The sequence below is a fragment of the Falco cherrug genome, chromosome 10 (assembly GCF_023634085.1).
Source record: "Falco cherrug isolate bFalChe1 chromosome 10, bFalChe1.pri, whole genome shotgun sequence".
Taxonomy (NCBI): domain Eukaryota; kingdom Metazoa; phylum Chordata; class Aves; order Falconiformes; family Falconidae; genus Falco; species Falco cherrug.
The window spans coordinates 37,846,637-37,874,358 of NC_073706.1; the positions used below are offsets into that span (position 1 = coordinate 37,846,637).

A 27,722-nucleotide genomic window follows, 5' to 3' on the forward strand; every position below is an offset into this window, starting at 1 on the left:
TGTTGCAGTAGGAAATCTGGTTGAATGCAACCCAGGAGTTATGGCTCTTTCACCACAAAATGCACCTTCCAATTGATATCTGGCTCAGTTGCACAGAAGAGCCATATTCAAGCATGTTATTGAAGGAAAGACCAGGAAGGGGAGTCTGTATTGACGAAGCTTCCTTAGGAGCATTCAGTGTGGAACTGAGGAGCTTAAACTCCCAGATTTAGTGGAAAAAGGGAAGATTCTGGTACTCCATGAGAAGAGCTTTTGGGAGGACAAAAGATGAGTGGAGTAAGTATTGACAAGTTTGACTTTTTTGGGGTGCATTTTAGCAACATCTGTCAAGCTTCCTTTAAAAATAGCCTGGCAGCTGGGGCTTGACTGGATATTGTCAATACTTACTTCCCAGCATAAGGAATTGGCCTTTAAATTTCACAAAAATATCTACCAGCTTATTGGATCCATCTACCTGCTCATGGAAGTGGAAACCCAGTAGATTGAGTTTGTTGTCATGTGCTTTGCCATTGTAGCTTTCTGGTTGTCATCTGAGCTTTACATAGTCTATTCTGTTCAGGTTTTGTGTTGCACCATATGTGACTTCATCCCTGAAACTGCGCCCACCACTAGGCTATGTGCTAGCACGGGGTTGTTAGACTGTTCTCACCATGGGATCTGAATGCCTCTTCACTGTAGTCTATTTGGCTTACGCGTGCTGCACCTCATGCTGTGGTAGCAAGCTGCCTGCATATAACTACACTGTGGTTCTTTGCACCTACCAAAGAGCATGAACGCTTATCAGGTGTCCTTAATAACATGAATCTGGCATTGCTTTATTTTCAACTCAGCTGTTTAGCTAAACGAGCGTGTTATTTAAAAGAAAGAAAGCAATTTCACCTGAAAGTAAATGGGTGAATGGAATGTTATTCAGTCCCAACAATAGAGGCCATTTGCTGTTGATGATTGCCATCATGGCACGCTTTAAGTGAGAACAAACATACTACCCCACTCCAATACACGCAGGCCTTTTTTCTTAACAGATTTGTTCATTAAGCATATGTTCAAAGACTACAGCTATTACCACTTTTAAATAGAACCATTTTTTCATTGCTTTTCATAGATGCAGTACCACAGTGTTATGAAAAACCCATTAATGTTCCAGATTTGATTAACCAACATATTCTATTAAAACTCCTTTCTGCTCCAGCAGTTGTTTGACAATAAGCAGATAAATACTGTGTGTTGGAGGCTGACCTTCAAATGACAGTCCAAAGTTGCTACTTTGCAAAGTCTTTAGCAGTTTGAATGCCTTTGTCTTCCCTATGTGTATATTAAAAAGGTCTCTTCTGAGCCCAGAAATAGGACTGGAGGTGGTTAGACTGCAAGGCTGAGTCCCAGCTTCCTTGTACAGGCAACATTCCTGCTGAAGTAGGTAGAAGTTTCATCTGACCAATTTTGCAGGCTTTTGGGAAGAGGGATGGCACTCCTGGAAGACACAAAATGTTGTATGGCTTTTGTGGGAGGCAAAGGTAAATACAGAAGGCTTTTTCAGAATAGGTAATTTTTCTTCTTGTCACATTTTGTGCAGGGGCTCTGAAAATGGCCCGTTTTAGCACCCTGTGTGCTCACTGGTACCGGCAGGTCTGAATGTCCTTTGCTAGGACATTGAAGGAGTCTGTGCTATTTTCCATAAGGGAAAATGCTCTTAGGTGAAGCTTCCTTTGTTATTGAGGTTTTTCTGCATGCTACGGAAGTGCTGCTTCTATTGGATGCATGTGTGGATTCAGTCTTTTCAGTTGGTAAGACCATTTCAAGACCTGTAGAAGTGAAAGGATGGACTATAATATAATTATCCCCCCAAAGCAGGACTTTTTTATTTCCTTGATTCATCTTTTGTGTCCCTGCTCAGCATACCTGAAACAGATAACAGTGCTTCTACTTGGGCCATGCATAAAACGTAGCTCTTTCTTGCCCATTCTGCTTATGATCTTCCCAGCATAATTAAGGCTATCTTCAGGAAAAAGGACCAAGAGAGTGGATTGCAGGCAGTTGTCACTGGGAATTGAGGGGTGAAAGGAGAAAAATCTTCCAGTACAGTCTGGCTGCTGTGGAGGAAAGGCAGAGGTGGGATAAGTTTGAAAGTCTGTATTGGTCCTTAGAAGCTAAGAATGAGATTTACAAGATTATTCAGTGCAGGTTTAACTTTTTTATATCAAAGTGAAGCGTATACCTCAGTGCGGGAAGAGAGTTGGTATGAGGCGTTTGGCATCTCCTGTTGATGCCAATGAAGTATTCTGGATAGCATTGCAGGAATACAACTGTGGATGAAATCTTGCTTCCCATTGACACCTGCTGTAACATACTTCATAAAGAATGCACTATGGAAGGCAATTGACTACCAGTATTTCAAAATATGTTATATACACAGCAGCATTTCAATATGGAAACAGAACAGTGGGACAACTATATAACATATATATGAGTATATAAAGATATGTTTGGTGCCTTTGCGGTGACCTGCATTGTAGATGTTACAATATCCGGAGCACCTGAAAAGGAAGAAATTAATCGAGGCCTGAGAAAACCATGGTTTTTAATAGCTCCCATCTGTGTTGCATAGATGAGGTGGTAAAATAACTTGCTGTCTTTTCATCCTCAGAATAGGAGATACTGTCAGACCTTTTATACCTGTAGCAATGGGATGTTTTAAGTGACAAATACAGCATACCTGCCACCTGCTTCCGTGTAACATCAGATCATATTCAAGTCCTCTCCAGAATGGTCTCAGTGTAAGGTATTGAAGAGCATTTCTGCACTGTAGGGAATGAAAATTTCAGAGCTAGCTGATACCAGGCTGGCCCTGGAGCTAGAATTAGAAATGCTATGCTGATGCAGTATCCAAAATGGTGTTTCCACTGAACTTTGCTTACCACCTTGCAGACCTGTTGATTAATGTCAGCTCTTGCTAAGGTAACTCAGTACAAGGCTGTGTGGAGTGAGGTACAGCTGCTTTATATCAAGCAGAGCCTCGAGATGTATGCGTCCATGGGAGGTTTGCTGCTTTGGATTGTTTTGTAGAGTGCTCATGACTGCAGGCAAGTGGTGCAAAATCTTCCCAGTATAATTGCAGAGCTCATCATCAGCATGTGCTTTTTTTGTCACACCTTCTCTGACATAGATCTGTAACAACTTGTGTGTGCATGTCTGCTTATCTGTCTAGGCAAAACATTGCTCTGTGCATGTTCCCTCACTGGGAAGAGGATGAGAAGGCAAGCTGTTGTATTTTTTTAGTTCACTACTTAAGGCTGTGTATCCGTGTTGATGAGTGCAGTATAGGAACCCATATAGAGGAGACATGAGGAAACAAAGTGGACTGTTACCACCTTCTTCATTCACTGTTCGCTTTTTGTGCTGCTATGTGGTTAGCTAGGGGGAAGGAGGGTTTAATGAGGCTGTTATACTTAGCACATTTTAATAATTTAAGCATGCCCCTAACATGAAGAGACTGCAGTTAGAGGTAGTGGGGCACTGAACTGGAAGCAGTGATGCTTAATTTTGCAGGCTTTGCATTTGGGCCCATGATGGAGTAGCCCTGGGTGGAAATAGCACTCTAGTACAAAGATAAAACTGAGTGTGCGTGTCCTGTTTCTAGGTGTCTGTGCCTTTATCTATACAGGTGCTTATTCTGGAGCCTAAATTATAGTACCTGAATGACACCGTTGCTTTCTGAGGAAGTAGTGCAAGCATAGCCTTTTTAAATGCACGAAAGAAAGTTAAATGCTTATACTTGGCATAGTACCCTTGAGGCATGGTGTCGGGTTTGTAGCTGAAGATGATTGTTGAGACTGGTCTTGATGTAATTTACTTTGCTCAGGGAAGAAAGTGTCTTTGAAATAAATGTGGAATGTAATAGTGGCTTTCCAAAATGTTTTTTGCTGAAGTCTCTGGGGCATAAGATTTTAGTCACTTAGTAAAGTAGGCTATCCTTAAATGAATGACATAAAAATGTTCACATTTGAACCTGGCAGGAAGCCAGCATATCACTTGTCTGTTTCAAGGTGCAAACCCTCTTATTCACCAGAGCAGAAAGCAGATTCAATACCTACAGGATACCATGCTAGTAAGTCACTGAAGATGAATTGGGAACACACAATGGTATTAACATTAAAACTGTAGACATTGAGCAGAAATATGCTTTTCTGCTTGAAAAATCTTTCAAGCAATGCAAGCATACTAACACCAATTCAGGTGATAGTAGTATGAATAATGAGTACTTTCAGAAGTGCATGAAACCAGAATGTGCTTGTTTCTTTTGTCAGATTTACTCTTGTATCACAGGGGCCGTTTGACCAGTTTTAAATAACTGCTGCGATTTGTTAATTATGTATTCAGGCACATTTAAGTATATCCTGTAGTTAAAAGGCTAAAGTCACAAAAACTGTTATTTGGGTTTGGGAAGGGAGAGTTGGTTATTCTGTTTCAGAAAGAGAATTCAGTCCTGTACGTCTGAATCTGCATTGTTATTGTGCTGCTGACAGTTTTCCCTAGCTATGTTGTCTGTGCAAGGCTGATTCATGAGCAAAGCCATACCTCTTTAAGTGTGGAATTACAGAGCTGCTTTGTGGGTTTCCATTTTCAGTGTTAAAGGGAGTTTGCAGGCTGGAAATAATTTGGGACAACCACCTCCACTGAAAGCCAACTTGCAAGTCTGTTTACAAAAGCTCAAGGCACCTCCCAGAATTATCACCAGGCACTTGGTAACTTTCACTGAAGAAAACAGCATAACAAAGAAATGTTTGGGGTTTTTTGGTGGGTTTCTTTTTGGGGGGAATTGCATCTAATTGTTAAGTGGCAATCGGACAGACCTTCTGTAAGGGGTTTAATGGAAAAGGTGGAAAGAGCTTTATGCAAAAAACCCTAAAGATTTGAACAGAGCCCTGATTGAAAGATGGCAAATGCTAATAATGTGTGGGTGTGATAGAAGTTAATATTCACTGTCTCTGCCCGCTGAGGGTCTACATTACTTCAGGGCTGTAATTTGACACTATATTAAATATTTTACTTGTTTTGAAGCAAACACTGCTCTAGGGGCCCCTAGCTGCTGTGAGAAATAGCTTATCCTTTAACTTGACATGTTTTGCACGAGAGAAGGGAAAGGTACAGTGCTTAACCACACATCTTGTGTTGAAGACCTGTAAGCATTATTATAGCCCGTTAAGATGAATAAACCTCTTGTTGTTTGATGTAGTAGTGGAAATACAATTTAGATGTGGACAAGGGCATAAGTAATCTTGTGTCAGAAATTAAGAGGAACTCCCCCATTATTAGTAGATACAGCAGTGTATAATGTACTCATTACTCACTGGAGGAGAATCAGACCGCAGCAGGTGGTACAGTACCTCTCGTATACTTCCCATATGGGTGCTTTATCTGACAGTTCCTTACTGCTTCTGCTGGCTCCCAGCAGTTCATTGTTGCTGAACTGGGAGGCCTCCCCTTTTTAGAGCAGAGAGCCTGATGATTTTGTTTTCTTCTTGCTCCTGTGTAAGTGAGGCTTACACCTGATTCAGAGTAGTGTCAGCCAAGCGTGTTGTGAGCTGCTTTGCCCTTACAACTCTGTTTCCTATGAATTATTATGAACTAGGGACTTGATGTGATGATCAAGTAAGTTACTTTCTCTCTTACTAGACGGGCTAGGTATATTAAGCAAGCAATAGCACTGTCTAGGACTCCGGGTCTGCAAGGAGTGCTGGCTTGAGCATCTGGTTTCTTCCAGGAAGGGTTTGATGGCAGCTCAGATGGAATCTCCCAGTCTGACTCTTCAGTGAAACAAATTCTCTGCTGGCAGGCTGCATCCTTCCCTCTTCAGGGATGACTTGATAGACCAGAGTCCTGTCTTGTAAATACGTGTTTTGCAAATTCTTTTGATTATTTAGAACAAACTGTACGGAGGCAGGGAAATTTGAGAAGGTTTTGAGTTTTGTTTTTATCTTTCCTGTATTTACTTTCCCCTCCAGTTACATTTTTTTTTTTTTCATGAACTGTTTCTTGAGCAGCATGATGATGAGCCAGCCACTCTAGGGGGTGGGAAGTAGAAGTTAATATAGAAAAGCATGTTAGTGTGATGTCATTAAACTCTTCTGAGACTGGATTTTGTCTCTATACTTCAGACCTGTACAGCACAAGCATGTTTCAAGCAGACTTGCACCAGAAGAATTACTGGGAAGCAAGGCTGAACATTACTTAAGAACAGGCTTTCTCACAGGGAAAAACAGGCTTACTTTTTGAAGCGCTAATTCTGCTTAATGAAACAAAATCCTTATTTAGTTCCTAACAAGCCCTCAGTTTTTCTTCTGAAAAACTACAGTAGCAGTAGGTTAAAAATTGGTCTGTAAATAAATCACAGTTGTCCCGGTTTAGTCTGAAAGTCAGTTTCAGAAGTGTTTTTCTAGATGCTGATTTAATAAACTAGGAAGCTTCTGGGCACTGTCTTTTTTCAATATGTGTACTGTCCAGAAATCTAGTTACAGAAAAGATTACTACCTTGATAATTCAGTGAAATGTATGTTTCTATATGTACAGTCCAACCTACATAAGAATTTGACAGGTAGGAGGAGAGTTGGCTCCTGCTATGTGTGGTTTATGTCTAAGCTGCAAGAAAATGGCCGAGACTTTCTCTTCATCTTCTTGAATGATGAAAGTTGGGGCTGGTGGACATTTCCACTGCAGCAACTCAGATGAAGATGCCCTTAGGAACTGGAATCTATCCAAATGGTATTGTCACTTACCACGATGGCACTTCCCTTGGCAGCCAGTCATTTACTACACTGTACCGGTTGGACTGTTGAAAAAATCACAGCACCTTGAAAGCTCTTCTAAATCACAGAAAAGAAGGAAAACCTCGAGGCCTGATCTGAAGCCTGGAATTTGCAGAACATACCAGCAAGCACGTAACATCAGTGACTGATTGGGAATTGAATGAGGTTTGCAACTTGTTCACTGGCCAGTCTCATCTTGTTGAAGAAGAGGGGGAGGCAGTTTGTCTTGCAAGCTGATATTTTTCTCTATCCCTCTCTAGCAGCTTGCAGGCTTGCTTTTATATGCGACCCTGCAGTATCGTGATAATGGTCCCGGGTGAACATGAATGTTTTTTCTGACTTCACCTCTCTTTCTTTCCTCCCACCCATCCCAGATGAAGTGGCAGGTGGACTGAGTGGGAGCAGTGTGAAAATGAATGCAGAGAAAACGTGTGACTCAGCAGTTCAGCAGGGAGCTGCCGAGTGGAAAGGCAGCTATTCTCCTCGCACACTGGCATCAGCTTCCTGCTCCCTCAGAGATGAGAATAGGCTGGGTGCGGATGGAGCTGTGCAGCCCACCAGCAGGGAGAAGGGGCAGCATATTCTTTTCAGCAGAACTTGAATTTCAAGTAGAGAGGAAAGTTTCTTCTCCCAAGTTTAAAAATGTTGCCAGTGAAAGGGGAGAGGCATTGAACTAGAAATGCGTGCGCAGACCTCAGTTCACTGCCTGGCTTGCTCACGGATTTTCTGCATGACTTTCCTCTTTCCTTTCTTTTTCTGTTGATATGTCTTTCCATTTTGGTAATCATTTGGCTTAGGCAGCAGACACTAGTTTTCAAGCTACTAGTTGAGCTTGAAAAGTGCAAGCCTCCAGCACTTTTCCTGGCTGGTAGATTACACCCATTTCCCTCTGCACTGTTGTTCGCAGAACTCCGCTGAGAACGTTTCCCTTTCTCAGAATGAAGCTGCTGGCTTTAAGCATGCTAGCTGATACTCATAATCAAGCAAGTGCAAAGGAAAATGGATGTTATTTGCTGGTTTTCCTCTGTCACACAAGGGTAAATTAAATTAACCTTTTTCTCAGTCAGTATTAAGGAGGGGCCATTGCAGTGTCTTTCTAAGCAGTTTTGTAATGATGTGGTATTTTACTGTTTCTGTGGTTTTCCTTCAGAAGGGAGGGTTTGAAGCAGGTTTTTACCTGTAGACTAAGCAACAGCAGGTAGACGTTTTATATCAGTGGTTGCACTTACTTTTAGCTTTTAGCTCAGTTTTAAAGCTGTGGTGTGCATTGTTGTCACTGAATTTTCCAGACTTCTGTTCCAGAGTTGGATCTTTCAGATTAACTTCTTCCCTTTCAGCTAACGTAGATAATGTGCAAACCCACCTCACACACCCCATCCCTGCCAAAAAAAAAGAGGGGGCAGAAAGGATGGGGAGGTGTTCTCTTGAATCTTCAGAAAGCCTGAAACAGTGTCACTTTGAGAGCTCCTGAGCAGCTGAATTCCTTTTGAGGGGCGTATCAACCCAGGAATCAGAGTGAATTAAATACTAATATTCTTAGCTACTTCCAGTGTGATCATTTCAGTAAAAACATTCCGCTTTCCCAAGTAGAATCCCTGAATGTTACAAATATCAGCTGTTCCTCACAGCTGTGAATACCTGTAGCTTGGCCCAGCTAATTCTGGTGCACTTAGTGTGAACTGAAAGCACCAGAAACCGTAAGCTGAACTTAATCTCAGAATAAGTAAAGTAGGAGACTGACAGCCAGGTTGCTATTACGTAGACGTGAGTCTTGGTGAAGAGTTTTCCATTCCTCTGTAATGTGTTGAGAGATGGTGTAGTTACAGTTGCTTGGACCTCTTGCCTGGATTAATGATATGTCAGGCTTATTTTTTCGTTAACCTCTGTTACAGAGAGGAGGATGAAACCTGCAATTACAGTTTTCAGTGCTACGAAGAACCGCTGGATCAATCTAACTGGCTTCCAGTTAGATACAAAAGTGATTTAAAAATTTCTTTGGTGCTTTGCAGTGTTTAGTGGTAAACTTCATGGGATATGTGGATCTGTCTCAGTTGTTGCTAGTGTTTGAATTAAGCTGTCTGATGTCTTCTGAAGTAGCTCTCTATGTGGTTTTGCATTACAAATGCAAGATCTACCAACCACAAGTTCTTGGCAGCTAAAACTGAGGACTTTTTCCGGAGTGGAATTGGAGGTATTGAGGCAGTTACATTGTTGTAAATCTCTCCTATCTCCAGTCAGGCAGTAGTGTAGGTAGCTGTAGGGTGCATTTGGGAATGTTTTTCTTTTACTGGATACTTTCGGGGACTGGATGCTCTCTTCCCAGTCAGTGTTTTATTAAGCCGTTTGGGAAAGGTAAATGTATTGTAACTCTTGTAAACACAGCACGTTAAGGATCAAGTAGAATAGAAGCAGTCAATACTGTATCATGACTGAGGAAGTAAAAATAATAATAATGGAGAAGCCAGAGAGAGGTGTGTTCTTGCAGTAACAGCAAGTGTTGGAAATTGCATGCCCAGCTTTCAACACAGCTCATTAGATCTCGAGTGTGATTTTAATATAACTTGTCAGGTGAGTTAGGAGTGTAGAGAGCATCAAGAAAAAAACCGACTTCCTAGGTGGTGAATTGTACCCATCTGTAAACAGTAATGATGCAGCTTCTGTGGGCTGGTTATAAAGAAGTTCAGTAAAAGTTTCTGAGTTGTGGAATAGTGACCCACCAGTTGGTTTCCCGTGGAGAGAGGAATGTGAAGTACACAAGTTGTGTTTGCTATGCAAGCATGAAAGGTCCCCATCCTCTTACTCACTTCTTCGCATACCACTGCAGTTCTAAAGAAAGATTGACTTTTGGTCCAAAAGCTAATTATTCTGTTTCCATCCTTCTCGCACTGTAGTGGCAATCAAAAAAGAAAATGTCTGCTTGGCCAACACCTTCCTTCTAAAGCTCCGGTCTTTGATTAGATGAGCTGTATTTTTACCATTCAGCACAAGCTACCTTTCATTCATGTGTACTCTGAGGCAGCTCATTCAGCTTTGATGTGTCTTGCTGGCATCTGCACTTGCCTGCAATCAGCGTGTCTTACAACCTGCAGATTTTATAAGGTCTTGAGCAGATACATGAAGTACCATGAGAGGGCTGTGTCCTGCATATGCGGTTTAGGTGCATGTGAAAATAAGCAATTCGTTTGCAAACCTGTATCAGTAGTATACATTCATCTGCTGTTCTCTAATCAATAGCAGGTCTCACTAGCAGTTAAATAGAAATTGGAGGTAATGATTTGAGTAGGCAGTTGCATTTTGAAGTCTGAAGATGCAGAGGCTATACATGGATTTAGGACTCTGGCGTGAAGTGTTGGTAGTCTTGGTAGATGTGAAGTATTGCGGACTTGTTCACACTTTGCAATGCTTCCACACTGTGGTCCCTTCTTATAAAGTAAACCCTTGCTGTGCACAGCTGTCATGAAGATACAGACAGGTTCAGAGGAATACGGATCTCCACACGTGTAAAACAAATATGGGACAATGCAGCTGAGCTGCTGTGGTGTGTTGACTGCTGCAGCTTGAGAACTGACAGAACAGGTGAGGCCCATTTTTCCCTTGTCTTGTGTGTCTGGCAGGCAGTTCCGCAGAGCTTGAGGATTCCACCACAAATGAAGAAGCCACCATTAACAAAACCTGTATTTTCCATTGAAAAGGCAGTACCACACAATCCCCCAGAAGCATGATTCCTACAGGCACAGTGTGATGGATGTAAGTAAAAGTCTAATAACAGTATGAGCACTGTATTTTCATTGCTGGGGTATGTTTTATTTATATTGTAAAAATCCTTTTGATAAGGAACAAGTAGTCTTTGATCTCAAAAATACATCGTTAAATTAAATCTGCCAACAGAGGTGTCTCAGTTCCCGGAGCATTAGCACCCATGCACAAGAGGGGACACAAGTTCCTTTTAAAGTGCTATGTTCATTAGGAAATGCAGCCAGGATATGTGGTCCTGGGGGCTTGTTCCTTGATTTGTTTTGTGTTTCTCTGAAGGCTCTGAGTATGAATCAGTTCAGTTACAGAGCTGCTGATGCCTCACCTACCCCACAGCAGCATTCGACTTGGATCATGGCATGTTTGTTACTCCAAGGCATTGTTGACTAACTTACCATTACTACAGTGCCTTTTAGTGTTTCAGTGAAGTCTAGTACTCTAGGCACATGTTTTTCTGAGAGTGTATATAGGTGTTGTTTCTTCTGCCTTTTATGTACCCACATGTGAAGTCAGAAAAAGAAAGAGATGGAGGCACAGGGGATTTAAAATGGGCATTGTCTGAGTTACGGAAGCCAGCTGTTACCTTGTGCGTGGACAGAGATGTTTCCCTGTATAGATTATCCCATAGCAGTGTTGTGCCATTTATTTTTGGCAGCTTGTACTGGTGGCTACAATTCAAGAAATGATGCAGGATGAACGGGTTACTGGCTTGATCCAGAAAGCTCCTCACCTCATCCTTTTTCAGAGAAAGTTTATGGTGCTGTTCTGAAATTTCAAGTTGCTTTAACAAGCTTATGGCTGCTACAGATGTTGGAGACCTTTTATTTCTTCTGCCAGAGGGTTTTTTCTAGCAAGTATAGTCCTCCGTCAAAGCAGAAGTACTTGTGGAACTTGAATCCCAATCTCTGTGGTGCAGGAATTCAGGAGAATATCACATGGATGTTGGATGTCATGTCAGTCAAGTCATTAGCAGAGGAGAGGCTTAATTAGCTCCTCCTTGGATGTAAGTTACCCTTGTCAGCTGTCTCAAGACCTTCAGACTGACCTTGACACAAGAAAATTTTACTGATACCTCACTCATTTATTACCTAATCTGTGCACTGAAAGAATCCAAGGCCCATTAGGGCATATAATACAGGAATATAGGGTCACAAGTTGAAGTGTGAATGGTAATTGAAGTATTGTTTAAGGATGACATAGTTAAATCAATACAGAACCCTAGGTGGGCATCATGTTTGTTAGAATCTAATAATTTGTGATTGAGTAGCAAGTTTTTGAATGGACTTTAATTAATCCAAGGCACTTTCTTTGTATACCCAAGACATGAATCTTAATCTATATATTTATACATACGCATTCAGACAGATGTCCATTATTTTAGTTCTTACCCCTGTTGTCTTTTACTGTATTAGTGAAAATACCTGTTGATAACCGTATCAATTCAGCAAAGCTGGAATCCTGGGTTCCTAGGTCCATAGACCAGATCTCTGCTGTATACAGTGAAAATAATTGAAACTAGTAGTAGTCTATTGTCCTTCCTATAGGGCAGTTTATAAGAAGGAGAATGTGATTCCTACAATTGTACAGCTGGTGCTAGACAACACTGGAATACTGGGAACTGGGCTTCTGGGCTGTGGAGGGGCATAGATCCCCATGGTTACAGGTACAGTGCAGTCCCCTGACTTTGACATCTTTGTTCCAGGAGGCATGTGGTTAAGTGGCCTTCACATTGTCATACTGGAGTCACAGTTCTGTTTCCAGCCTATACAGAAGTGACTTTGTAAAGTCTCAGGCTGTTACTGATACGAAATTCTGTTTGCCTGCTGCATAAGGCAGCTGAAAGAGCTTTTGGTCAATTAAAAAAAAAGGTCTTCTGAAGTATGTAATATTATGACTTACAAAAAATAGTTGAAGGCTGAGCTTGAAATCTGTTATTACCTGGCTCCTTGTTCTGGTTGTCTTCCCAAAGATTTTGGGTTTTTTTTTTTTAAAAAAAATTAATTCTGCTTTGTCTGTATTTTATCTTGAACTGTGGGGAAGAGTATCCAAGAAAGGAAGTTGTTAGGATTTGGAAAAACAGTAAATGGGTTCATTGACCATTCTTAGGGACATAGGTGCATTGTTTAATGCAGGTAAAGGAAAAGTAACACTTAAAATGTGCATAGTGAAAACAGAGGGTTAGAGACCTTAGAAGCAAGCCATAATAAACTATATGTAAATAGATATTTTTGAAGGTTTACATCTCAGTCACAGGTGCATGTCTCTTTTCATGGATGGCAAAAATGATTTCTGACATCAAGATTCTCTCCCTGCTAAATTTCAAATTTCTGTTCCAAAATACAGACCATAAACATCCCACAAAAATAGCAGGGAAAAATTGACAATTGTTAGCAAGGGTTTTGACCTGAATTCTTGTCCAAATCCAGTGAGACATGAAGCAGTTTGCAATCTTGAAAATTTTCAGCTTTTAAGTGTTAGGTTTTAGCACATCATAGAAAATGAAGGCCAGCATGGAAAGTATTTAGGCAGCCTTAACTGTGGCTGTTTACTGTGGCTTCTGTGTTGTCCTTCTGGAGAACATTGAGTCCAGCTCTGTGTAGCATGGTATGAGAAGTCAGGTGTTAAGTATATGGTCACTGTCCCTGTACACTGAGGACTGCATGTGGGCTCTCTGTGTTTCTTGAAGGGGTTTGTCACAGACTGTAGATTACTGGCTGGAGCCTGAACGACAGTGGTAGAACTCCCAAGAGCTCTTGAGCTAAGTTCCAGAAACTACTTGCTTTTCTTTGAAAAGTGATTATTTTCAAGTGGTTGACTTCCAGCATTAAAGATATACAGATGAAAGTGAAGGGAGTTTTACCACTGTGAGAAATACGAGCAGGGAATGATGACACTTCTGATTTGGCCTCTTTAGTTCCATATTTTATCCACGTGCTGTTGACCTGTATTTAATATGAAATTTTGATAGTGTCTATGCAGATCACTGTACTGAGTCCTTCCGGGCAAATAGTGAATTTTAGCATATACCTATGGTATGACATACATGGGTGTATGTCTGTCTAGCTGCGTGTTCTCTATGCTTCCTCAGAAACACCCGTGTAAAGACAGTGAAAAGAGCTACATATAACCAGTTATACCAAGCATACCCTGCTGAGGCCACTACCCATTGTAACCTGACTGGAGACATCTTGAAAATGAGAAACCAGTAACTGAGCTGCTGGGGAGTACTTCCCCAAGGTAGCACCTTGCAGGTGCTCCTTCTTGTACCTCTGGGTCTCCCCAGTCATTAGGCAGTGGTGACCCTCTTGCTGCTGGGCAGCTGGGGAATGGGGAACCTTGCTGAGGGAGCAGGCAGTATTTCCTGAACACCTTATTCTCTTGTGCAGGGATGGATACCCTAAGATCTGTTTCAGTGACAGGAGGGAGAATAATCACAGAGTGGGGACAAACATGTCATGTTTCTGTCCACTCTCACATTTTGGTACTTTAGAAGTCAGAGTGGGATATTTTCATGACTTCTTAGTGTATCAATGGCCGGACCCTCAGCTGATACACTGATCCTATGTTGTATTTGCCTAATTAGAGCGGTGGCTAGCTTATGGTGGTTTAGCTGACTTAGAGTTACTGTTGTGAGACATGTAGAGAAGTGTCTGATAAGAGGAACATTTGTAGAAATCTGACCTCAGCAAACCATGGAACTGCTGATGATGTGGCCTTTCCCTGGGGCACAGGTGGCTGGGTTAGGCTTAAGGCTATAGTCTTGTTTGTAGGGCAGCCTTTAGGCTTTCCATCATGTAGAAAGATACAAATCAGTAGTATTTACATCAAACAGGCCTGATCTTTCACGCCTTTTAGCTTGTAAATGAATTTATCTACACAGACTCTGTTCAAAATACTGTTACTGAGGGACTAGCCACTCCAGTGTGTATTTCCACTGAATAGAATAGCATTGCAACTTTATTAAATAGCTCTTGAGTATGAATTAATCCAAGAAGTAGGTTTAGTATAAAGGCTATTTTATTAGTACCTTAAGACACTCTGCCAAAACCCAGAGCCCGTGAGCGCTATTCAGACGCATAACATGAACCAGTCTCTGCCTCAGAAATATATAGTCAAATTAGACAAAGCAAACAAATACTGGGAAATAGAGGCAGGAGGGACAAAATGGGTTCTTTGCCAACTTGTAGCCAGGAAGTGTGGAGCTAGAAAATAGCACAGATGGTTCCTTTTAAAAAGTAAAAACGAAAAGGTGCAGCGATGTAAATGAGATTTTATTAACAACAGTAATCTGCAGAATCTGCACCTCCGGAAAGAAAGGGAAAATAATTTATCCACCCACACTCACTTTTTTCTGACGAAGGCAGGTGAATACAGCTGCACTAATAGAGTGTGACGCTCACAATCCTGAGCCGCGCTTACCGATGCAGAACTGAGAGGTAACCATCGCCTCTAAGAAAACAATAGCCCTTGCAGCCTCTGCTGTGGCTGCAGGGTTACATACTGTTCATTCCCTGCACATGTCATTTTCACGTGAAGGTCCTTCCAATCCAGCTGTTATGGAGTCAATGGATGAAGCTGAAGGACATCAAGGAAAGCTGAATAAGAAGGAGCAGTCCCTGAAAACCTCCCAGAAAACAGCACTGCTTGGTTGGGCTGCCCAGTGGAATGGATTAATGCCTGGAGACAGCATGTATCTGTTTGTCCTTTCACAGATACTGGTAAGATGGCTTGTCATCACTTTAAAATGCTGGGACTCTTCTTTTAAGCTTTGTTGGTTTGGGAGGCTTCCTCCTCATGCATTGCAGATGTAGCAGCGGACATAGCTGTTTCTGCAGCCATTGTCTCACAGCCTTGCTTTGCAAACAGCCTCTGCTTTTTGATGTCCCAGGCTCCCAACCCTATTCCCTGCCCCCCTGCTAATGCCTCCTTTGCCAAGTGACCCATCTCCCAACAAATCCATTTTCTGTAGCTGGTATGTCTGGGGGTAAATAACAGTCTTGTTAACAAGTGGATTGGGAATTGTATACTTTAAAGTTGCCACGTGCCCTTCATGGTTGGGGATAAGCGTATACGGGGATGAGTATACCTCTCTGTGAGGGTGTTAAATACAGCATCGTTGCTTTTGTAGCTTTATGTTAACTGTTGTGTGTGCAGGAACCTTAAGCAGTTCAAATTAAATGTTTCAACATGTGTGTGTTTGTGTGTGTATATCTGTTTACAGAGATGCCTATGTGAACATGGCTATTTGCAAGAACTTTACATAGTATGAATATGTCTTTTAATAGCATACCAAGTTCACTGAATTACCAATTTTGATCTAAAAGTAATAATGCTGAAAGTTCAGAAGTCAGAGGAACCTGTTGCTCTTTCGATGTACAGGCTGCCATGAGCCGTCCTTTTGCTAGTTTAGATCAGAGTAAGCTTGCTTAACTCACTGATACACATCTAGTTAATAATAGCTGAACATTTAGCCTTCGGTCTTTTTATTCTTGTTAAGCTACAGTCTAGAAAATACCTGACTTAGTACAGCAAAAATGATCAACATGAAATCAAGGAGAAATAAATTAGTTAATAGTTAATTATGCAGTCTTGAAATGAAAATGAATGTTTGTGTAATGAGAGATGCTCATTATGTATTTTCTGATTGATTGCACAGCTTCTCTGCATGATGCTGTGGTACAGCACTTACGGGACCATCCCAGCAGCTCAGAATGCCTTTGACTTGCTGTCTTACCTGTTTACCCCATTTAAACATTTTTTGTCAGATCAAGGGGAGGTAAGTCCCATTACTACCCTGATTTATATAGGTGTTGTCAGTAGCCTTTGTGTGGTGCTTCTGATATCTTTTCTGATTAAAAGTATTATATACATGTACTTCATGTAATATAGTGATGTCTGCATTGTGCATGTGTCCTGAAACAGAGAAAAGAGTTTTCTGAAAACAGATCCGTATTTTATCTTCAAGATACAGGGCTGAATTTTTGGCTGTGACGTTAGATCAACACAGCAGATTTTTCGTACTGTACAAATGAAAAAAAGCAGTAAGAAATCAGCCCACTAGGGTTTAGTCCACAGTAATGGGAGAGCTGGAACTTAATTTATTAGGATGGATAGAAGCTTAAATTCTGGACAAATGAATCAACCCTCATAAAGGGTGCAAATCACAAGATACCCAGTCACAAAATTCTAATATCGTTGAGTGTTTAGAGCGCATCTGTGTGCAGTAAAAGTATTTCAGGTGTACTAGGTGTACCGATTCAGTTATATCTACAAAGCTACCCTAGTAAAATTGCTTAGCTTCTCACTGCGACGTAATGACCAGTATGATTCATCTGATAAATTACTGGTTTAATTATACCCGGTGCAGTTTTCTCTAGTGTGGACAGAACCTTAATTAAATGGTAAGCAGCTACTTTCAAAAATCAGACGAAATAATTTTGCTATCAGAATGCTTATGTTCATTGTACGTATCTTTGTAGCAGAGGCTATGCAGTACAAATAGGAAATCTGACTCGGTGCCTCTTGTGGCTGAAGTACGGTGTACAGTACACACTAAACACAGTGGCTGTTTTCTGTGTTCTCTTAACAGTGTTTGAGCTGCATGTCAGATGCTCTTTTGTTTATTTGAAAGAAGCACTTTTTCTTTGCCCTTTTCCAGTTGGATTTATTATGTGCAATCAGAGCTCTTCATTGAGTATTGTCTGTACCTTATTTGCAGTGGGTCAATCATTAAAAAATTGCTTCTTACAGAAAATCCCTGATCTATAAGATTTTGACTTAAAATAAATGTTCAGTATGGAGGAAGCTGATTCCTAGAATGCACCACAAGAACACCCCAACTATGACTCTGTGCAGATGTTCAAGCGTATCTTTGAGGACTGTTTATTGTAGCACTATTTACTGTGCAAATTTACACTTGAAAACAGTAAAGGCGAAGAAATCTTCTGACATTAAAATAAGCGAATGAAAGCTCTTAACTCTGAATTTCTCTTTAGCTGTACAAATGGGTCAGAAACAGAGTAAAATTCCTTGCCCACTGAAGCCCATTAGAACCGAATTTTGCACCTTCTACTGAGAATAGGCTGAAATCTGAACTACTTAAATATGACTAAGTCATCAGAGTAAATTTCACTGTCAGTGATGTGAATTATCTTGATGGTATTTCACAGAATGTGTAGAAAATGTAGAAAAGTCCTCTATGGCTGTGTTCTATGTAAGGACCCACAAACATGGGAACACTACTCAGCTTTCTTCAAAGTCCTTTGCCACAGAATAAAATCACACTGACTCAGGCCATGAAACATTGGTGCAGGCTGCAAAACTGAGTGGTGGGTCCAGATCTCAGTTTTGACAATGCATGAGGCTAGGAAGCAGATTTTCTTGTTTGCCTTCACAGCGAAATCTAGTTTTAGACCTTCTGAGATGCTGAGACTTAGCAATGGTTTCAAATTCAGTCTTTTTTTCGTTGTTGATGGTGGCTGTTCCACAGATTGGGAGCATGGTATGACTGAATCTGCATGGGAAATCCAAGAATGAATACAGAAGCTTGCCAAGAACATGCATGCACATGCTATACTGTGCCCCTAAATACTTTATGAATCATTGTCAATTCTGTCATTTCGTAGGACCTGACTAGAATCGGGAGCATTGTGGTATTATACATCCTGCTGTCTTTAGCTTCTCTAGGACTGTTATTTGTAGGATCTCTGGTAAGTTATGCTACTGTACAAACTATATTCATGATCTTTTTCAGTGAGTTTTTATAAGATGTCTAATTCACCTGAAGTTGTTGGTGATGTCCAAGCTGATTGTAAAGCAACGTCTTTGGGGCTATTTCTATAGAATTACCTGCTTGCTTTATGTAGAGGAGTTAAGACTACACTTAACCTTACTCAGTTTTATGATGAATTGGGGATTACCGTGATGGATGGGTTTTATTCTTTCCATCCACAGGTGGGCCAACAATTTTCACTTAAATAGAAGGGATGTGGTCCAGTAACAGGACCATCTAATATTGCTGCTTTATGAATTGCCTGAAGAGCATCCATTGATTTAAGTGGCAGAAAGAGCTGTTCCAAAGCACCAGTGCACTTATGAATGTAACACCAAGGCACCAGCTGCAGAGCAAGATTAGTGGCACAACTGCGATTAATCTAGTTAGCTGTCAGCTCTTTGGGAGCAGGAGTGTGTGGTGTTTCTCCATTGATTGGGTAGCTGGTACAAAGTTGTGTCATAGATGGGAAAGCTATGGAGAATTCTTTCTTTTTAGGAGGAAGTATTTGATCATGGCTTTTCATACCCCTGTGTACCGTTCTGGGAACAGTGGGAATGCAGCTACTGAACATGCAGGTGGATCGGATCGCCTCCTGTCCTTAGAGCAGTGTACCCTCAGGGTAGCTGAGGAAGCTGAAGCTGTACTGTGTGCATGCCATTTGCATGCACAGTATAATGAAGTACATCATAGATTCATGGGACTGTTGGTGGCAAGGGACCTGTAGAGATTGCTAGTCAACATCCTGCTTGAAGCAGGACTGCTGCCAACACCTGATAAGGCCAGCCATGCATTATTTTTCTACACAGGTTTTGAAAACCTTCAAGGACGGAGATGTATCATCTCTCTGGGTACCTGTGTCACAACTGCATGGTGCTCTTGGGTAGAGTTTTTTTTCCAAATGTCTGATCTGAATTTCCCAAAGCTGAGCGTCTGAGCTGAGATGTCTGCAGCTTGTGGCCATTGTCCCTTGTGGTATCAGCTGCCACTACCAAGAAGAGTCTGGCAGCATCATCTCTGGAGCTGCCCTTCAAGTAGTTGCAGGCTGCTGTTAGATTACCTCACCTTCCTCTTCGCCAGGTTGAACAAGCCCGATTCCCTCCACCTTTTTCAAAAGTCATGTGGTCCAGACCCCAGACCTCCTTTGTAGCCCTCCTCTGGCCCCACTCCAGTTTGTCTGCATCTCTCTGGAACTGGTGGGCCTAAAATAGGACACGGTATTCAAGGTACAGGTGCATCAGTGCCAAGGAGAGGGGAATGCCTCCTTTGATTTGCTGATCACACTCCCTGGTAGGAAGTTTATCATACTATATACCATGGTTAAGTTCACTCAGATGCAGCACTTCTGTTTAATGTATCAGGTGAATGTACCTCTTAAAACCAGTCACAAGGCAAAATAATTAGTGTTAATGCTTCCATTATTGTGATCATTGATGTAGACAAGGAAGTCAGCCAGGTTTACACAGTTTTCTGCTTTTTTGATGCTTCTGTTCCTTATCCAGATGAATTCCCTGCTCAAAAAATAAACTTCCGGTGTTTTTTGTGTTTGAAAATACCAAAGAATAAAAATGAGACATCTAAGAATTGTGATGAACTGTGTGAATTCCAGGTAACTTTGCAGCAAAATGTTCAGAGCTGGAAATCAGAATAGCACAGGTGTGATTTTTCTGCATATCCAACCTATTTCTTGGTGGATGGAAACACTTTATTGCTGATCTATTCTTAGCACAGAAAGTAACATTAAATAAAAACTTTCTGTGCCCAAAAATTTTGATCTCATTTTGAAATGCTTTGCATATGTGGTAGCTTCTTGTAATTGAATGTTTATACCAGTGTAGATGAGAGCAAACTTGGCCCATTTTTAAGTGTTGGTTAAAACTTGTACAGAAAACATTTTTATAACAATTTCCATGTAGTCAAGTTTGCTCTGTTTTGTATTCCTTTGGTTTGCGCTAACAGTCTTCTAGCTGGAGTGGAGGCACAAATGTCAGTGTGTGACCGCCTGTTCTGTGAACAAGTCACAAAGCATCAGAATATAAGAAACATCCTGTGAGTTCAGAGCAATGGTCCTTGCCCAGTAAGTTCCCTGCAACAGTGGTATTAGGAAGAAGAGGCTCTTCAGAGAAAGCGCATGAGCCTTGTCCCTCCCACCTCCCTGTTACCTTACTCTCTGACATCTCAGGTCATGCTGCTTGGCAATTTGAAAACATCTGCTTCTACCAGTATTTAGGGGATAATTATAAAATAATAATAAGCATAAAATAGTCATTGGCAGAACGCTGAAAATAATGTAGTGATGGAGCTAAGCAGGGATTCTAGAATCCCAGCCTGGTGGACAACAGATAGTTGCATGAAGACAGTTTATTTTCCCCTCTGTCTCAGTGGAGTGATCTCCCTCACAATGGGTTTTATGTGATGTGCTGCCTAGAAGGGACCTTGAGGGGGTCTTTGATGTTGCAGGGTGCCTTTTATATTGCAGCGTGCCTTTATGATGAAATCTTTCTTTCCCAAATGCGCCCTTCTCTCTAAAGATGGACCTGATGCATCAGGCCCACACTGATGTATGTACTAGGTGACATACCAGTGAAAAGCAGCTTAAGCATTTTTTTTTAGTTCATCAACTGTGGTAACTTAACAGTAATGCTTTAGTAGTTCCTTGGAAAGGGAGAAAATGTGCCTGTTGATGCAGGTGCTTTGTTGCTGTAATGTAGAGCAATAACTGTTGAGCTATGTAACAAGGCTGAGAAATGGTGGTCAAGCAGATTCTGAGAAGTGATACCGAGAGAACAGAGGCCCTGTCTGGTCTGTGCACATGCTAAAGTCCAGCTCATTCCTGTATCGGGATATTGTGACTCTAATACATGTAGAGTGAATTTTTCAGGAGAGCAGACCTCAGCCGACATTTGAAGCACTTCTCTGAGAACACCCAGGTACCAGACTGCATTGGGAAGCTGGCAGTCACAGTGAAAGCAAAAGGCTGGATAGGGTGCTTGAGGCTTGTATTAGCACTGCTGTCTGTTTTCTGTCTCATAAAACACTGTGTTAAGACCCAGGCAGCTGCAGAAAATCAGCATTGAGCTGCCCAGTCCTCCTGAACAGGTTTTCAGAGCTGACAATCTTTCCATTATTTAGTTTAACCCCATCACTTTCAACTATAACTTAATTTCTTTTGGTGTTTTGGGCAGCTCCTTATTTACCACACGCTTCCTTCAACCTAAAGAAAAGCTGTTTTGTTTCTTGGGTGAACTTTTTGTTCCTTTGGATTTATGGTGTGTTAAATCACCCGAAAAAATCAGCCCTGTGTCACCGTACAAGCTCTAGGATCTGTAACATATAACGGGTACCTAGATGTTACACTTGGCTCTCTGCCCAAGCGCCGATTTTAGTAACAGCAGCACTGTCCAGCAGTCCAGAGTTGTTGAGCGAATACTTCACACTGTGAACTGCTCAGCTATTACAGTTTTGCGGTACGTGAAAGAAGCATGGCTAGTCCTGTGGGACTGCCCAGCTCTAGAAGTCATCTTGGGGAGTGAAAATAGAATGATGTCTTGGAGCTTCTTGCTTGCCCTCCGGTAGCCCAAGCATGTAGGACAGACTTGGTTCAGACTCAGCCCCAAAGCTGTGTAAAACAGAAGTCTAGTATATGTTTGCTTTTGTAATTACTATGTACTCTGATTAACTGAAACAAAAAAACATTTTGAAGTAACTGTCAAATGAATACTGCGGCTTTGTGAGAGTCTTAACATTTCACTAAAGCTGACTGTGGACAGAAATTAAAATTGGCTTCACTTCTTTCATTCTTTACACTCAGAGAAATGAAAGTGCATGAAGACACCCAGGCACAAGAAAATTGTCATTTAAAATCCAATACCAGACAACATGCTTTAGTAGCCTAGGAAGAGGTTTGACCTTTTTAATGACACATTTTCTAAATTCAACTGACCATTTAAAAGCCAGTTATAAGAAAAGTTTGGAAGAGGTTTTACTTTGGAAAATAAGACCTGTTCTTCTTAGTCTCAAAAAAATGTATGACAGTCCAATATAGTTTGTATAACAATCAGCCTGAGTGATATTGCTCCTAGTTCAATGCTAGAGGGATGAAGTTGGCCTAGGGTTCCAGAATTTAGACGTGGCCTTGAAATTTTTAACTGAGGCCTGTGTGGAGGATTAAACAGTCTATCAATACAATCTCCAAATCAATCTAGTCTGCCGCAGCATCCGTGCAAACCAATATGATACAGCAATTTTTTAGATTCATGCTATTTCAAACCTTTCACTATTTTATATTATAAACTTTAATATTACATGTATGTCCTAGAACTTCACAAGATGAATTATTTAATGTCTATATCATGTTTAAATGAATTAATTAGATCACAGAACAGTCTGTGCCACAGGCCAAAAACTGGTAGGGGCATTCTGAGCCTCAAAACCAGATACATCAAAATCATGGCCTCTTTAAAAAATGATTGGTTTATACGTGAATTTGAGGTACAGTGCCAGATTATCAAAGATGTGCAGTTCAGGAAAATTTATATTTACTTAACCCAGCTATATCTAAATTTTAGATGGAAAACAATTAAGTCAGGAGAAGTATGATTTGTAGAATAGTATAGTAGATTTTTATTTTGTAAACAAGCTTAGGAAGGGGAAGAAACTGAACAGTGATATCACATTGGCTTGCACATGGTGTGTCACAAGCACAATCTGCTTCCACTGTATCACTGAGTTAAGCCTGGCCAGCTCTGTGGAAACCTCTGTGGCTGAAAGCAGGTTTGAATGGGTAGATGTAAATCCATGTAACGTATCACAAAGCTACTCCTGCATGGAACATTCCTGTCCTCTTCAGTACTCTGCAATTCTAATACGTTATAGTGAGCTGCGATGTTGCCCTACAAACCCATCCTCTAGGCTGCATGGAAGGCCTGGCAGCAAGCAGAAAGCTTTTTCAAATGTTTGTTTCCTCCAGTTCTGGCATCTGCTCAGAGCCCGTCCAGACCCCCCCTTTCCACTACAAGAGGACAGACGCCAATCTGTGAGCCGGCAGCCTTCATTCACGTACTCAGAGTGGACAGAGGATAAAAATGAGGATGACTTCCTAGATTTGGATCCTGTACCGGAGACTCCGGTCTTTGACTGCATAATGGACATTAAAGCGGAGACAGATCCAGCTACTCTAACAGTTAAATCCATGGGCTTGCAAGAAAGGTAGGGTAGACATGACTAATAGGGGAAAGTCTGGTCCCAGATTTTGTGGATTTAGGAGTTCTGTACCTAGTAGGAAACTTGAATGCCTTCATGAATGTCACTTTAAAATGTGGTTTTAAAGCCAAGCACCTGCTTTATTTCCTGTCTTATTTTCAGTCCAGTCATAAATGTATTAGCCAAAAAAAATACACAATTTTTAGACAGCTGTCAACAAGTGTGATTCAAAAGCAACATTTCTTTCCTTTGAAATATCCATCTGTGTTTGATGAATCTCTTGCCATTCCCTATGACGGCAGCTGCACAGCATGAAATCCACTATAGGGTGGTGAAAACTTTTACCTATGAAAGTGGTGTGGGTCTTGTTAATTTTTTTTCTGTCACTCATGCTGGAGGATTAGTCCTTTCTCCAAAAGCAAACCATAGGACAAGTGGTAATGTACAATGATTCTCATAAAAAATGGGTTAGCCCAAAAGTAAATTAATTCCTTTGAAATTAACCCAGTAATGAAACTTTGGGGTAAGCTGGTATTCACTGCTTGAACCATCAGGGCAATAGAGCTTCTCAGAGATTCACAGCTGAGAAAAGGCAAATTTAAAATAAAAGGAAGATATTTTTCTGTTTTGTTTTCTTTCAGTTGTCTTAGTGAAATAGAACAAAATCTTGATGGTAGAAATCCAGTGAGGATACTCTGCTGCAGGTGATGATGTTATGAATAAGAATGACATTACTGAAGGACCCAACATAGCAAAGTATCACCTCTCTTTATTTCTAGGTTTTCGACCTTAATTGAAGTGCTAACCATAGTTAATTCTCGTATCACAAACTTAAAACCAAAGGCAGAACTTGGATTTTAAAAAGTATGATGCTGTTTCCAAAGCTCTTCGTGACACAGTGAAAGGGGAATGTTACAGAAGAGGCTTTTCATTTGCACTCCATGAGCTTAGACATTTTTTTCTCACTTTATTCATGGTTGCATTTGCTATAAAATTTCCTAGCTTTTCTTATGATATTCTTTAAATATGAGATTGCAGTAACCTCTGGGGCTTATCCCTGCACCTGCTGCTATCAGTGAGTTTTGCTGCTGTTTTTCATTACGGGCAAGATTGGGCTTGAAATGCAACAGTCATTTGTGGTTTTGCCTATCCCTGATTTCATTCCTTCCCTCTCATTTTAAAGATGCTGATGCTTCTTCTCAGGTAACTGCTAGCCTGCAGGAAAGATACTCACTGTTTCAAGGGAATTGGGGAATAAAAATTTGGGAATATCAGTTAGGGAATATCAATTGGTTCAAGTAATGAATTACAATTAAAATGTCAAAGAAGTAAAGATGGGAAAAAGAAAGCAGTTCCTTGAAGTTCTCATATTAGGTAGAAGGTGTATACTTTTTCAACCATACACGTGCGCTTGAGAAGCCAGACATCATTTCAGGTTTGAACTGTGCTTGGGCGGATTTCACTTACATCAAGCACGGGTTGCTCTTCCTTTGAGTGTTGTGTTGATTTGCCTACTTGTCCGTCTTTTGCATCCATTCTGCTTCTCCATCTCTCCATTTTACTTCCTTCTCATTCTTAACCACCTACACCATTAGAAGGGTAGTCACTAGCTAAATTCAAACAGCACTCTTAAGAAGAAACCCTCTCATTTCCTCGTGCTGCAGAACTATTAATATCTTTATGTGTGTAGCTCTTCTACCTTAAAGAACCCAAAGCATTCGTTGTCAAACGCAGCTGTTTCTGGGGAAGGAACATAGTAGCTATTTAACAGCACACAGGAGGGGAGGGTCAAAATCTTTTGAAAGGTGTCACTAAAGATTCAGTGTCTACCACTACTGGTCATGTTTCATCCAAAATTATTTTCCCATGACTGTGAATCATAGCAGGAGGCTGGCTGTCGATTCTTTTGGAAGAACTCCTGAATCCAAAAAAAGGCTCTGATCCAAGTAACAACTTCTACTGTCTTTTCTGTGAGCTGGTTGTGCTTGCATGTTTATGTGATTTTTTCAACAGCTCCTGCAAACATCTCCTCACTAGATTTTCCCAGTTGAGAGTCATAAAAAATAAGTTTACTGTGTGGTTGCATAGAACATTACCCCTAGTAATAATCATATGATTTTATCATTTATAATGATTTTATTATGTTAAAGATACTTAAATACAGATCAACTGATGATATTTGAATCTTTTGTCTGTGGTATTTGAGATTGACAGAAGATCAGAAATGATGTAAAACTGCATTCAATAAACAATACAGACATTTTGACTTTGTTTTGTGGTATGCCAACTGACAGTAAAGCCACTACAAATTCTACACTCAGCAGCATCTCTGTTTTTACTCTAACTGTTAAAAATGTTGGGACCTTCATTTTACCCTTCTTATGATGTACTGTTGTGGAAAGAAAGTATTTCAGATAGAAAAATTATTCGCTGTAATGGTTGGCTTCTCATGTCTTTATTAATGTTGAGCTGGTAATGTTTATCCCAAGGTCTTACTCTACCGATGTTTTCTGTGCTACTAATAAATGGTTATTCAGTAGGATCTGGCCTGATGAAAATGAAGACCAAGACTTTCACCTATGGTGCCTAAAATGTCAGTCCATATTTAGGCAATCAAAAATGTGGTGTGGTTTGCAAAAGTGCAACAACAATTGTTGGCCTTCGTATTCCAGTGTACAACATAATCTTCTGGTCTCGTCTACCCAAGAAGCGTCGCCCATTTTCCACAGTTAGCAATCAAAACGTAAACAGCAGAACCAGCTGGGTGCTTTTCTAAAGTTGCTGTTTATCTGTCACTGGGACTGTGTCCATTGCTGACAATTATGGGTCAGTCTGTTCTGTTGTAAGCAAACTTCGATTGCTCTGTTTTGCAGGAGAGGTTCAAATGTTTCACTCACACTGGATATGTGTACCCCAGGCTGTTCTGAGCAAGGTTTTGGCTATGTTATGTCACCACGGGAACAGTCAGCCCGAGAGTACCTCCAGACGGCATCAAACATCCTTACTGAAGAGGAACTACACAAAAAAGCACTGGATCCTTTCATACTCCAGGCAGAGTTCTTTGTGAGTATCTGTCCTGTCTCTTCTAGGAGCATCAGGAAAATAGGGTGTTGTCTCTCTTCTGTGAACCTTGCTATTTTCTGCAAGTCTAAAATTAGTACATACAAACTCCACTTCCATCAATGAAGCATTTAATGGAATTCCCAAACTCATCATCCCTTGAAATGACAATGTCGGAAAGCTTTCAGTCATATTGTCACTTAAAAACTAGAGAATTTGTTCCGGCAACAAAAAACCCCCTTTGTTTTCACAAATCTTTTTTTTCTTTTTTTTTTTTTTTTTTCTGTTGGCATGCTACTTTTTAACAAAAAAAATCAAACTTTTTCATTGGACTACTGAAGAAAGGCCAGATTTACTATAGGCATAACTTCTTGAAATGTGTCTGGAGTTGCCCTGGGGGATGAAATTACTCAAGTGCATACTCTTTGCTGTTGAGTACTTGGCATGGAGCTACTTCCCAAGCTTGAATGTCCTCCAGTTAACCAAAGCAGAGAATGGTTGTGTCACTCAGCAGGAGCCGTAGGAAGTATGTATTACTGGGTTTTTTTCTGCACAAAAATTATTTATTGCCTTTAGGATTCTGCAGTATGTTTCCTTGGCTCACTGTATCCACTGTTCTTTGAAAGAATTGTTCACCTCATTTTGAGAAAAAAAATTATGTACACAAATGAAGCAAACAGTCGAAAATTTGGTTTCTACATAGTTTAGGATAAAGGCCAGATACATTTCAGTGTGGTGAGTAGACTGGCTTTTTAGATCTTTGCATTCAGTGAGTGTCTTCCCTAATTGCTTGAGTGTCCGTGTCTGTTATACCAGGGTGTGGGGGGGGTGCAGATTGCTGTAGCGGCTGTGAGTATTATGCCTGCTAGGCAGGGTTGTAAATTCTGCACAAGATGGGAGGTAACCAGGGCACAGTCTTTGCGTGCTGGGATATTTCAGAACACGTGATCAAGAGCTACAGAAGTTAATGCTACCAAGTCAAATACTCTCTTAAACACGTAACCTCAGCAGAACGAGAGGAAGATGATGTTTTGCAACACAACAGCCCTTTCAGCCAGTCCTCTTTATGACCTGTAAGGATCTGAAAGGGTGGAAGAAACACTTTATGGCTTGCTGTCCTCCCTTCTTGTGCAGTT

The 27,722-nt window shown here is 40.9% G+C and overlaps 1 protein-coding gene across 17 annotated transcripts in view; it reads left to right on the forward strand.

Moving 5' to 3' along the window:
• PTPN5 (protein tyrosine phosphatase non-receptor type 5) overlaps positions 1 to 27,722 on the forward strand; it is a 76,979-nt gene that overhangs the window by 27,557 nt on the left and 21,700 nt on the right. For 11 of the 17 annotated variants that reach the window (XM_055722204.1, XM_055722211.1, XM_055722205.1 and 8 more), the window contains 6 exons: positions 10,415 to 10,547; positions 15,090 to 15,271; positions 16,210 to 16,329; positions 18,179 to 18,262; positions 23,294 to 23,532; positions 26,400 to 26,589. In XM_055722204.1, coding sequence (XP_055578179.1) covers positions 15,110 to 15,271; positions 16,210 to 16,329; positions 18,179 to 18,262; positions 23,294 to 23,532; positions 26,400 to 26,589 — 795 coding nt within the window. In that variant the 5' untranslated portion in view covers positions 10,415 to 10,547; positions 15,090 to 15,109. The remainder of the gene's footprint in view (positions 1 to 10,414; positions 10,548 to 15,089; positions 15,272 to 16,209; positions 16,330 to 18,178; positions 18,263 to 23,293; positions 23,533 to 26,399; positions 26,590 to 27,722) is intronic. The other 6 variants (XM_055722214.1, XM_055722207.1, XM_055722213.1 and 3 more) reach the window with 4 other exon arrangements.